This window comes from Cheilinus undulatus, linkage group 21 (assembly GCF_018320785.1).
Source record: "Cheilinus undulatus linkage group 21, ASM1832078v1, whole genome shotgun sequence".
Classification (NCBI taxonomy): domain Eukaryota; kingdom Metazoa; phylum Chordata; class Actinopteri; order Labriformes; family Labridae; genus Cheilinus; species Cheilinus undulatus.
Genome location: NC_054885.1, coordinates 38903483 through 38916582, shown reverse-complemented (window position 1 = coordinate 38916582; position 13100 = coordinate 38903483). Strand labels below are relative to the sequence as shown.

At 40.7% G+C, this 13100-nt stretch overlaps 2 protein-coding genes across 15 annotated transcripts in view; both read right to left on the bottom strand.

Annotated features, from left to right (window-relative positions):
* Nucleotides 1-372: 372 nt before the first annotated feature.
* On the bottom strand, nt 373-3164 carry timm29 (translocase of inner mitochondrial membrane 29). The gene is made up of 2 exons (XM_041817217.1): nt 2846-3164; nt 373-1287 (listed from the first exon to the last, which is right to left on the bottom strand). Exons 1-2 carry the CDS (start codon nt 2946-2948, stop codon nt 626-628), a joined length of 765 nt encoding a protein of 254 aa, XP_041673151.1. The 5' UTR covers nt 2949-3164; the 3' UTR covers nt 373-625.
* Nucleotides 3165-3951: 787 nt separating this feature from the next.
* mapk8ip3 (mitogen-activated protein kinase 8 interacting protein 3) overlaps nt 3952-13100 on the bottom strand; it is a 45434-nt gene continuing 36285 nt past the window's right edge. For 13 of the 14 annotated variants that reach the window (XM_041817185.1, XM_041817184.1, XM_041817182.1 and 10 more), the window contains 11 exons: nt 12610-12787; nt 12337-12456; nt 11432-11512; nt 10223-10290; nt 9882-10030; nt 9610-9781; nt 9333-9446; nt 7493-7531; nt 6851-7015; nt 6232-6381; nt 3952-5801 (listed from right to left, as the gene is read on the bottom strand). In XM_041817185.1, the coding sequence (XP_041673119.1) occupies nt 5671-5801; nt 6232-6381; nt 6851-7015; nt 7493-7531; nt 9333-9446; nt 9610-9781; nt 9882-10030; nt 10223-10290; nt 11432-11512; nt 12337-12456; nt 12610-12787 (1367 nt within the window). In that variant the 3' untranslated portion in view covers nt 3952-5670. The remainder of the gene's footprint in view (nt 5802-6231; nt 6382-6850; nt 7016-7492; nt 7532-9332; nt 9447-9609; nt 9782-9881; nt 10031-10222; nt 10291-11431; nt 11513-12336; nt 12457-12609; nt 12788-13100) is intronic. The other variant, XM_041817189.1, reaches the window with a different exon arrangement.

Sequence of the window (13100 nt, the reverse complement as noted above, 5' to 3'; positions counted from 1 at the left end):
TCCTGATGCACAGGGATATCGATTGTTAGCATGATAATCAGAATCAAATCATGCGGTCAGTCGAGACGCACAGCTCTAGTTCACACTGATCAGATGAAACACACTTTGGGATCAATGTACCTGGATCCAGACCCACAGCCTTAAGAGGGGAGGATATTTAGAGACCTCTATTTATGGAAATGTGGGTAACGTTTTTATAGTTTGGACAGTGTAAAGGAGCTCAGCTGCAGTTTTGATCATTAAAAACTAACTGCCAAATATTGGTATATTCTGGTACTGTGACACACATTCTTCATTTGTTTACTGAAAAAACTCCAGAGCTAACTCACCCTGACCTTCTGGAGCTGAGAGTGAGACAAAAAGAGAGATATCTTGATTTAACGACAGATTTATTGTTTATAGTGTGTTTTTTAAACACTTTATGTGAAGCAAAAAGCATTTATCAATAAATATAAACCTTTCATTTTTAGGGCTGTTAGGTCTTATTTTAGAGAGAATGGATCATGTTTTCTTCAGGACAGCTGAAGGTTAAAAACAGAAGTCTGAGGTTTTGTTGCTGAGTCAGCATGTTGTGAAAGGAAAAATAACGATCCTCAGTAGAATATTTAAAAAGTCTCCTCCATGTTCATGCTGGAGTCTGAACCTCCTTGGTTTGACTCTCCACCTCGATGATCTCCTCCTTTCTGTCCTCCACTTTGGTCTCCTCCTCCTCCACCATCAGCGGTAACCACGACTCTTTGTGCAGCCTCTCGCTCTTCTCCACCTCCTGGACACTAGGGGGCGATGTGTGCCGCATGTGTGCTGGCAGGTGTTTGAACTCATCCTCGTTCACATCGTACTCCTTCATCTTAAAGTCCAGGATCCACCAGAAGCCGACGAAGCCCACGTCCAGTACTCGCTGAGGCAGCTCCCTCCAAGGCACCGACAGGTTGGAGCACTGGGCCTCGTACAGCGTCACATTCGGGTCGTAATCCGCCCGGTAGACCAGCGTCAGCAACCCGAGGCTGATGTGGCGGAGCCGACCTTCGTTACGGAGCTTCACCAGACTCTGAACGTGGCCGTCAGAGGTGGCGTTACGTATCCACGGTGACAGCAGGCCCAGCTGGTTGGAGCGCTCCAGTAGAGCGGCGTCAAATGACGACTGGTCAGGTTTGGTGTAGAAGCAGGTCCAGACCCCGCCCAGCAGAGCGCCGTATACCGAGGCTTTGATTGGTCGCTCCCACGCACCGACGACCATCTCTCGACATGCCTCTTTGTAGTCGGACGCCAGACTGCGACACCACACACCTGCAGACAAGAGGATGGATGGTTAGTCCTACTGGAGGTCTTAGTAAAGTTCAGCAACCCTCTATAGTTTTTACTTTACAACCCCAACTCCAAAAAAAGTTGGGACACTGTGTAGAATGTCAATGAAGACGATGATCATCATATTTGATTCACAACAGAACATAAACAACATAGCAGATGTTGAGACGGAGACATTTTAACATTTCATGAAAAAAAATGTTGAATTTGATGGCAGCCAACACATCTCAAAAAAGTAGGGACAGTGACATGTTAACCATTGTGTAGCATCCCTTCTTTAACAACAGTCTGTAAATGTTAACAAAGTGAGGAAACCAATTTCTGGTGGAGGAATGTTGTCCCATTCTTGCCTGACGTAGGATTCTAGCTGCTCAGTAGTCCTGGGTCATCCTGGATTTGTCCCTTTCAGATGCTTTCAGTGATAAGAACTGAGTTACAGGTGACAAAAAAATAGTCCAAAAGTGGCAAAAACATGGCAAGAAAAATGAGTGAAAGTGACTAAAATGGGCAGGAAACAGTCAAGAGTGGCAAAAATGGGCAAAAAAGGGAAAGTGGTATTCAATGGGAAAGGTGGCTCAAATGGGTAAAAAATGGTGAAGAGAGCAAAAATGGGGAAAAAGTGGCAAAAAGAAGGTGCAAAAATGGGCAAAAAAAATGAAACGTGGTATTTATTGGCACAAGGTAGCCTAAATGGGCGAAAAGTGGTGAAAAGGTAAATGGTCCAAAAGTGGAAAAAATTTGCAAAAACATGAGTTAAGGGTAACTAAAGTGGGCAGAAAAATAGGAAACAGTGACATTTTATTGCAAAAGTTAGCTTAAATGGGTGAAAAGTGGCAAAACTGGGATAAATGGCAAGAAGGAGTGGCAAAAACGGGGGGGAAATAGAAAACAAGTGGCATTTAATGGCACAAGGTAGCTTAAATGGGTGAAAAGTGGCAAAGAATGGCGAAAAAGGGCAAAAAAAGTTCCCCTTTTCTAAGGTTTTCTGGGGGAATAATATTCCAAATTAAGACATAAAAGAGCCACGGATAATCACAAAGAGCCACACGTTGAGTATCACTGCTCTAAAACCTCTCTCTACTTTCCAGCACTGATAGTTCCTTTCCAGATGTTAGAGCTGCCAACGCCATAGGCACTAATACCATCAGAAATGCAGGCTTTTTAAAATTAGTACCACTTTCTTTTCCAGCCTTTTGTTGCCCTGTCCCTAATTTTTTGAGATGTGTTGAAGCCATCAAATTCGAAATGAGCTAATATTTTTCATGAAATGGTGAAATGTCTCAGTAGTCTGTAAGAGTAGTATTCTTAGAATCATCTTATCAAGAGAAAGAAAACATCTAAAAGTGTAACAATCAGTCAGATGGCATTATTTAAACAGTGTAGCACGATATTAGTGCAAACACTATTTAACAAGTTCTATAAAACCCTTTAACACAGTAGATTCTTTCAGAAATCTAAATGTACGGTGGACCTAACCCGGTCTAACCAGGCTAACCCATGACTAAGGCTTCTGCGCATGTCTGTTTTCTCTGTTTCTCACCCGCTTTGCTGTTCTTCAGTCTCTCCCATCTGCTGGCTGGAGGAGCTGCTGCTGTTTCTGCTGCTGCACAGAAAAACCTCCTAAAAACACGAAACGAAGCCATGATAACAGCTCCAAACCTGAACCACGGTCACCTTCACTCAGAGCTACATCCTAACTGTCAAATACCCAAGCTCACATGGAGCCAAAATGGCCACCACACAGTGCAACGGCTTAAATCTTCCGACTGAGGCTGCGATGCGCAAGTGTTCCGCTTGCTGTAGGAAGGTTCCTAGCTGAGTGAGACGACCCGGAAGTATTTAGGTGTTTCGCTGTTCGAATTCTCTAACTGATAAAGAAAGGTGCTTCGTTACTTTCTTAAATTTCTCCTTTAATCTTATATTATTACATTATATTAGATTACATTAGATTACATTATATTAGATTAGATTAGATTAGATTAGATTAGATCACTGTATATTATATTATATATTATATTAATTATATTATAATATTTTTCATTAGATTAGATTACATTAGATAAGATTGGATTAACTGTATTAGGTTATATTATATTATTTTATATTAGATTAGATTACATTAGATTAGATAAAATAATATTATATTATATATTATATTATTTTATATTATATTATATCTTATTAGATTAGATTAAATTATTTTATATTAGATTAGGTTTGATCTTTTATATACTATAATTTATTTTTATTATTATTTATTATTATTCATTTTATATAGTTTTTCCTGCAATAAAAGCCATTAACATTTAATAGAGATTAAAGGAACAATTGCTGCTTTTCTACACATGTAAGACTTTCATTTAGCATTAAAATCATCTGTAAATTTATGGGATTAGTTGAATATCAGTGTTGGAGTTTAAAGAGAACTGGTTTGAAGCTCTGAACATTTAAACCAACTGTGCTGACTAAACTGGTTTATATCCATGTAACTTTCTTTTGCCTCTGTCATGTTCAGGCTGTTTGAAAATCATTTACCAGTGTCTGTTTTGATCCAAAACAGTAAATCTTCCAGGAAAAGCCTTAAAGTGTGGTTCTGTTTCTGTGTTGTGAAGATAAAGAGAGCACAGATGCACCGTTGAGGTTTTCAGCACACAAATATGTTTAATATTTAATCCACACAGATAGATCGATGCATGAATCCATACTGAACGGAGAGGATGGGCGTCGGTGTTTCTGCAGATTTACAATAATCCCTGTACACGTAAAGACGACACATCACTGATCGCCTGCTTCACACCGAACCGTCTGATCAACAGCCAATCAGAGGAGAGAAAAGAGACCCTCGACATGACACAATAACAACCCTGTTTACACAACTTTTTGATCCTTTAGTTTACAATCAGCTGCATCAGATATGTATAAGAAGATCTGATAATGCCCATTTAAACATTGTTTCTGAGTGGAATTCTTAATGGCGGAAGAAAAATGAGCAATAATCCATCATGATATATAATAAGTACGAGTGTTTGTCCTGTAAGCTTTTAATTACACTCAAATGTCTCACTATCCAAACCTCCTACACCAGTTGCTAGGGTTGTCACAACACCAGAATTTAAAACCTGGATATCAAACTTTGACATGACATCTTTGAATTGAGATATGAAATGTTGGATTTTTATTAAATGAACATTAGAATATTTGGAAATCCTTCCCATCCCTAATCAATACTTCTTTGATACCTGAACAACATAGACACCCTAAGCATCCAATATTGTGCTATTCATTGTTTTTGATTATCAAAAATTTGCCTGCACACTGAATAAATTTCACAAAATATTGTCATATTTGCGGGGCTCATTCCTCTCCTGCACACCAGTCCTGTGAAAAGATTGCAAAGTATTTTCTTCTTTGTTTTGCAGCTATAATCCACAGCACTGTAAAGACCTTATGATGATTTTTGCATATTTTTAAGACCCTAAAAGGACTTGAGTCCTCATTTGAGTCAGTATTTGCAAACCATTGAATTCAAAGATGCTCTTTTTCCCTCACAACAGAATTTGGTTAAAAATATGACTAAAGATCTTTCCCAGAGTTTAAGCTCTTGAACCGATTTAAAGAATCTAAATGTCTGACATCCCTCCTTCTGCTAAAGGCAGAAACAAGCCTTTTCATAGATTTGTATTCATGCTCTACACCCTTTTTAGCCATAAAATCTGACATCTGCACCATTTCCTTCATCTAAACTGGGTCCTCATTTTGGTGTTAATGATTCTGGATTCCTGATTGGCTGTTTGCAGAAAAATCAGACACATTCCTGGTGGAAAAGCCCATCAGTGCTGTCGATCACCTTCCTGTTGCTGCTGCCGGTTTTGTTTTTTGGTAGAATTGTTGCATGTCGGGGCTCTGGGCGTCGCTTTAAGAGGGGTTGAAGGTTTCACAGAGGACAAACTAAGTGGGGGGGCGGCGGGGGGGGCAGATGCAGGCAGGACAATTGAGGTAAATATAGGAGGAGATCGAGTGTGCTTACAGGGTGAATATAAGATCGATACAGAGGAGGGAGGTAGTTATGAGGCTGGGTTACAGGGCTCATGAAGATAGTTACAGTGCCCTGTGAGGGACAAACAGCATGGCAGGCAGATTACAGATCAGAGGAGGTACTTACAAGGCGTTAAAGTTACAAGTCGATGGGGCAGAATAGTTACAGGGGACGATACACGGCTGGGAAGGTCAATTCAGAGCCAACGGGGACTTTAACATGACCGGGGGTAATTACAAGGTTTGGGGCTGCTGGAAGCTTTCAAGAGGGAGGAGGGGAGATTTTTATAAGGGGGAGGAGTGGGTGAGGTGTTAAAGCAGACCCAGGTGTCACTCAGGTATGTAAGACACCTGCCAGACGATGATATGGCTCCGCTCTGCTTTACACAGAGACGGTTTCATCTGAGAAGCCCCACCGGCAGTGTTCTCACCCTCCTCCGTCTCATCATCCTCGCCGTCTCCTGAAGACAAAAACAGACAAGCAGGAAGATAAAAATTCAGAATTTGGTCAAGAGGCATGCAAGACATCTTCTCTGCAAAGAGAAGCTTTCAGTGTGGCTGTTTGCTCTCATTTTAATGAAGAAATGTTCTCTTATAAGACTGCTGCTGTGGCTTTTTTATTGTTTTTTGCCACTTTTGATCTATATTTGCTGCAATTAGCCCCTTTTTTGCCACTTCTTTTTACTACTTTCTTCCAATTTTCACCTTTTTCACCCATTCAAGCTGCTTTTGGCCATTAAATGCTACTTTTTCCCACGTTTGCCCATTTTTCCTACCTTTTTGCTGCTTTTGCCCATTTTAGTCACTTTTTACTCATTTTTGCCAAATTTTGCTGATTTTTTAAAGATTTTTAAAGTTTTCAGTGGAGTTCGCAGTGATCTGACTTCTCACCGATACGGAAGTCGATGTATCCCTCTCCTCCGCTCAGCACCAGCACGTTGTGGACACTCTGGGTTTCCGTCTCTTGGGAGGGCGCGGTTGAGCCCTCACTTTCTGATGGACTGTCCAACACGCTGCCGTTTAAGGTAGCCAGCACATTTCCTGTCACACACAGAGAAGAAACAAGAAGGTGAACTTAAAAACAAGTTAAAGACAAGGGGATGCAATTAGTACCAGCTACATTAAAAAGTAATTTTCTTTAACCCAATCCTGCTTTTTTAAAACCTCTACAGAGTCAGAGGCTAACTGTAAAAGTAATGCTAAAGTTAAATCTTTGTCAGACGTCTTTTTTCATTCTGGCGACTTCTTTCAGAGCCAAAGAGGAGTGTTTTCTGTTTTGAATGGAGGACTGTTCATCTGAATTGCTCTTTGCTTTATTAAACAGTAAGCTAATGTTCTAGTATAATGGAAGGATTTTACATAGTGAGGGAGAAAAGCTGTTAAAAGTGGCCATTCTGGTTAATGCTGCAATCAGAGATGAATTATCAAAAGACAACAGCAGGGATGTTTTTAAGTTATAGAAAGTTGAATTCATAGGAAATACAGGGTGTGAGAATCTGTCGATGCCTACCAGGTACGGAGACAAAGAACTTGACAGCGTCTCGGTGTCCATGGAAACAGAGCTGAGCCTGAGCCATGGAGCAGTACGGGATGAAGCTGCCACTGCTCTTCTCAGAGCCGTCGTCTCCGTAGACGTGGATCACCCCGCCTGACGACGTGGGAGACACCTTATTGGCTGAGAGACAAGGAAGTCGAGAGTCAGAAACAAACCAAGCAGGAGCGTGAGCCAAGAAATCACATGAGGTAGAACGACATGACAAACTGAAGATTTATTTAACAAAATCCACATTACACAACTGGAAATGAGAAGAGATTAAGAATATTTGAAAAGTTCAGCACAGCTCTTTCATGCAACGGATCTGCTGCACAAAACTTTTAAACACCAGCAGAAGAAATAAAATGTTTAACAGCATGCAGCAGAAATAAAGGATAAAAACACCGTTCTGGTTAACGTAAAGGAGTAAAGAAATCCTCCTCAGAAAACTTCCTGTGTCCTGTAGCTAAATTAAAGAGCCTGATGTGTCTTCATTCACACCTGAACTCTTCACTCTTAGGACATAAAGACACCGTCTCAGGAGGTTTGAAGGTTTTGAAGGTGGGCAAAAGAAAAGGAAGATCACAACATCAGGAGGCAGGGAGAGCTCCCACTTACCCCTCACACCAAGGAGCTGACCCCGGTGAAGGACCACGGCTACACGAGTACGAGGAGGAGGAGGAAGAGGAGGAGGAGGAGGAGAAAGAAGACAGCAACAGTAAAAGTTAAACCAGGATTGTTTGTTAAAGAGGAGAAAACGCTGAGAAGAGAAAGGAAAACAGAGAAGGAGAGAAGATGGGGAGGAGATGGTGAAGAAGGGCACAGGTATTCAGCCTTTAAGGCTTTTTTTAACTTTTTTTTTTCTTCAGATGAAAACTAACAGGGTTGGTAATCTGATAAAGGAGGAGGTCAGATGTTTTCAAACTCTTATCCACAGTGTTAGATTGTGTCAGGGGTCGTTTGATTAACTGACATAATAATAAAAAAGTAAAGCAAAGTGGGAATGGCAGGATTGGCTATTGAATGTGATCTTTGGACAATAAACTGACCTAATTTCTATAAGTTCATTAATGCATCCTGTATTAATAGTAATGACTCAGCGTAGGACATTACGGCTTTTTAGCACTGGAGTTTAAATATCCAGCGTATAGCGTTAGTTCAGGCCACGGAGTCAAGCTCTACCATATAACTGAGATCAGCTGATCTTGCAAGCCCTCATCAGCTGACTGCCAGCTGATCCGCTCTTAGCATGCTATTGGCTAATCACACTCATGCCATCATATTTTAAACTGCTCTAGCCTGCCTACGCTTTACTGCTCCCTCTTTAAGCTGCTGTTGCAACTCTCCTCCACCCCAGCTCCTCCTTTATTCTGCTTCTGACGTAACCAGTGTCATTCTGTTTTCTATGATGCCTCCTCTGCTGTTTCTCTCCCTGTCTTAGGCTTTCCTTATAGGCCAGGAAAGGCAGGAATGAGTGCTGTTCCTGCTTGATGCTTTCCACACAGGCTCATGGAAGAGCAGGGGGATCCCAGAACAGCCACACTGCCAAATATGAATATGGCAATAAGAGCAAATTAATAACTGATAATTAAGAAAGTATTTATGACTACAAATCAGGACAAAGTTGTCCTGGCTGACTGTGCATTTGCAGCATTGCAGGCTAAAAAACTGCTTCAAACTATGATGCTGACTGCATCTGTCCCAACAACTATATCATCAACTTCTTAGTTGAACTGAACTTTTGATTTTACTGCAGAAGAACTGTGACAGCTCTGACTCATTTTCAGAGGTTAACCATTTTAAATCAATGTAAAGACAACCATTTCATTCAAACTTGATCAAGCAGAGGTTAAACTGATTGAGAGGAGAATGGTTTGAGCATGAGCACAGGAAATTTGATCAAGCAACTTCAAAACTAAGAGCAAACACAAACAGAGCAGATTTTAGCATAAGGAGGTGGTTTTGAGTGCAAAAGATGGTTTTAAGGGAAAGTCTTCAAAAAATCAATAAGACAAGACAGGAATAAAGCTAAAATATTGACTCTAAACTCATTCTTGCATTTTGAAAAGCTTGAGAAGAGTTTTTAGTGTTTTTGTTAGCGGTGCTACTGGAGTAAAGATCAAAACTTATTGTTCATTTACCAGTGGCCATATTGTAACAAATGTAACTGAAGTCTACTAAATCTCAGAGAAAAAATGCAAAGAAAAGACGAGAAAGTTTACAGATCAAACTATAAAAAGTCTCTGTGCAGATGTTCCTAACCCTGTTGAGAGGATTAAACTGATTCTTAAATCCTAATATAAGATTCTGATAAAGATAAAAATATTTAAGTCTCAACAACTTTTTCAAATATGGATAAAAATCTAGTTTTTGCAGACACAAAAGACTAAAGAAGCCTCTTCTTCAGTTGGATTATTACTTAACCATTTCTGTTGTGTTGAAGTGAAGTTAGACTCACTTTCTGTCAGCGGGATGGAGATGATCACACCATTTCCTGTCCCCACCCAGAGACGATTTCCACCAATCAGAAGCGCTGTGATTCGCACAAAAGAGAAGCCCAGCTTTCCAGTTCCTGTGAAGAGGAAATGATGAAAATGAAGTGAGACTGAAAAGGCTGCATGCCCATGAAAACACAGCTTTAGCAGTCCCTAAAGAGGAGGAATAAAATGCCTTTTAATTTACTGATCATATAAGTCTGCAGCAGCCTTTTAAAAAACAAGCCGGCACGCTCTCACCTAGCATCTTGCTGACATACGGCTCGATGTCCACGTCCTGGAGGTGTTGGTGTGTATGTGCGTGGTACAGACGCAGCGTGGAGTCTAACCGGATTGACACCCACACACCGTCACCAATCCATGCTAGCTGCCTCACCTGACTCTCTCTGCGAGGATGAGCGTCGAAAGACTTCTACAGAACAGAAATATAAGCACAAGAAGGAAGAAATCGACTCATAATTCAGACGTTACCACACTTAAACGATACAAATATAATCAAAGTCACAGCTCACCTCGATCTGCATGCTCTTGGGCTGGATGACGTGGATTTTGTTCTTGTAGCCACACCAGACCTTATCGTGGACCACCGCCATGCAGCGGATGGAGTGATGAGGCCGGCCGAGGTCCATGAGGTGATAGTTTGATAAATCCCACTGGCCGTCTGTCAGCAAACACAGAATCAGAAGTCAAATTAAAAAATAAATACAACTGCAGGAAATTCTTAGAAGTCTGCACAAAAATCATGAAAATCCAAATTTACTGCACGTTATTTTAGCTGAGATACAACATTTTAATTCAGAGAACGATTCACCTCCAACAGATCTTAAGTTTGAGAGTTAAAAAAGATAATTACCCTCGGCTCTGTGAAATATGGCGAGAGTCCCATCAGCGAGAGCAACCAGCACTCGTCCTTTGACATGTCTGCAGAGAGAGAGAGAGGGAGACTCATCAGGTTTTCATGAAGAGGTAAGTGGAGCTATGGTAAAGCTTGATTAGAACATTTAACTGGCCACAGTGATTGTTGATTTATTAATGGAAGCTATGCTACGTAGCAACAGGCCCCCTTTAAGGTAGATACTAGTTAGCAAGCAAGTTAGCAAGCAGCTAACCGGTTAACTGTCAAAAACCAAAAACATGAACAATTTCACAGCTTTTACATTTGCATATGCTTTACTCTTTACTTGTGGTACAATGCACAGCATGTTATCCTCAATTCATGGTGATATCTGAAGGAAGAGGACAACACAACTTATGCAATTCTTAGTATTTGTGCTGTTTAACATCCAGTTTAAAGCTTAGCATAAAAACTGGAACCAAAGTCCACTAAGGTCTGCTTGAAGATCTGTACATCCAAGAGCAAATCATTCTCCAACTGCATTGTCTACTCTGGGTGTCTTGGTCTTCAAACATGTTAAGATGTAGTGTTAGAGTCCAGTTTTAGTCAGACAAACACAATAATTCAACTTTTCCTAAATACATGTAAATTCACCGAGTGTTGTAGCAGCAGATTATGTAAAATCAAGCGGCAACCTCTGGTCCTGAAAAATGAAGCCAATGTGGAAGAGCAAAAAATTGCACTTGAGACTGGCTGCAGGAACACTGGAAGTCCCATCTGTATTTTACACAAGAAATAAACTGGTTTACAGCCTGGTTCAAAAACCCAAACGTGTCTCATTAGCTAATGTCTTCATGTGCTCTCACTGTATGGGGGGGTGAATTTTTTTGTACCACAATCATTAAGATTATATTTAGGAAAAACCTCACTGAGCACAGACTGGGGCGTCTCATTTGATTGACAAATACTTTGGCAGGCAGAAGCTAGGTTTCTGTCAATTAGAATGCTAGCTGACTAGCTGACAGGAAGTTGAGCTTAGTGGTCGGGCCGTTAGGTTGATCCAAAGTTTGGTTGAGATGATTTCAATATGGAGCCCGCCGCAGATTGGCTTCAAAAGCAGTTTGAGTCCGCCTATTGTAAGCAGACCGCTGACGTCACACAGGCTTTGTCCAATTCTTTCTACAGTCTATGTGTAAAATGTAAGAGTAACTGAGAGCTAATACTTACACCAGACTGAGCACAGAGTCTTTGAGTTTGATGGAGTGGAGGCACTTTTTCCAGTTTCCAACGGCAGAGTGGACATAGAGCCTAAAAAGAGAACAAAGAAAAACAAACTGCATAAAACTCAGTTCCGTTATTTTTGATCACTTTAATGCCTCAGTGCCAGGGATAGCAGAGAAATTATGTTTTGAGATTGTCCATCTGCTCATCTAAACCTTTCTTGTGAGTGTGATGGCTCAAGAATCTGTCGAGGTATTTTCTTCAGGCCGTACACAAACATCCACTCTGACTTAAACATCATTATCATTTGCAAACAAACCATTCTCCCCAGTGTCTTTCTCTAAGTTAATTTTAAAATGGTATGGTGAAAATTTGTGAATTTGAAAATGGAAATCTTTATGAATCTCAAAGGTAACTTACCACAACAAACACATCATGAAATACAAATATGCCAAATATACCACTCTGTTTCGTTCAAGATCATGTGGTTGCTTCAGTGTTTTGACTTGACTGTCCTTTTCCTTTGTCTTTCTGCTCTTATCTCTCTATTTTATTTTTATTTTTTGTTTTCTTTCTCTCCTCTTTTTTCCCCTCCTTGTTCTTTTTCTTTCTCAATTTGTCTCTTTAATTTTTAACGTGTATATAATTTTTTAAATCAACACCAAAACTTGCTACCCATTTATCTGTTTGTTCATAATAATAATAATAATAAATAAAAATTAAAATAAATAAAATGGTATGGTGGGTTCTCTGCTATAAAAGGTTGTGTTTAATAATATTAACAAAAATGTCAGCATGCCCCATCTTGAGAAGGTAAATGTCAGCTGTATTTATTCCATCAAGGATATAAAAGATGATGAAATTTTTCCTGAACTCCAGGAGCCACTGAGCAGATGTCCTGAGGGACTTACCATCCATTCTGGGCCCCGAGCCACATGGTAGGGGCCACACTGGTAAAGTTCTTGGTCTCGTCACCTCCATCCTCTGACTCTGGAGGTTGAGAGCTTTCCTCTTTGGACTGACCTGCGCTCCTGTTGGACACCACAGCGACAAATGAGACATGACAACAACAGACATCCCAGATCAATGCAGAGAGACTAGTGTAGGGTAGATGTGATCTCTTAGTTCTTGTCTGTTTATATGAAGCTGAAAAGTCTTCATGACAGGGAATCCCTGGGGCGTACCTGTCCGAGGAGTCTGCTGGCCGAGGCGGGGGGTCTGTGAAGACATGTTCGGTAAACGGTCCTGGGGGTCCGTGCTCCGTGTGGCCAGTCGTTGACTCGGAAACCTCGGTGGCTTCTGTGGCCTCTTCAGCCGACTGGGCGGGGTGAATCTTCCCGTTAATGGGGGGAGCTGTGGGAGCTGAAGTACAAAAACATCACAATTAATGAGGAAATTGAAGGATGTTTTAGTTTTTCATCTATGCCATGGATCCTAAATTCTATATTCTTCATGTGTAATTTTCCCTTAAATAAATGCTGGAGTGTGGAAGAGAGGAAGGCAGATATTTGTGTAGTTTTTGATGATTTTGCCTCTTATTTGAGTAAAATAAAGTCTCAAATGTGCATGCTGAGTCTGAGTTCATCTGAGGACGGCAGAATTGGGGTACAAAAACATTTACTGGTAATTTTCTGCAGAGGACCAGAGGAAAGAAGCCCAACGGTTTTCTTCTTTT

Bases quoted from the DNA above. Each gene is read 5' to 3' on its own strand.
- timm29 (XM_041817217.1), bottom strand. From the start codon at position 2,948: ATGGCTTCGTTTCGTGTTTTTAGGAGGTTTTTCTGTGCAGCAGCAGAA. The intron at 1,288-2,845 runs GTGAGAAACAGA...TCTTGTCTGCAG, and splicing joins ACTGAAGAACAGCAAAGCGG to GTGTGTGGTGTCGCAGTCTG.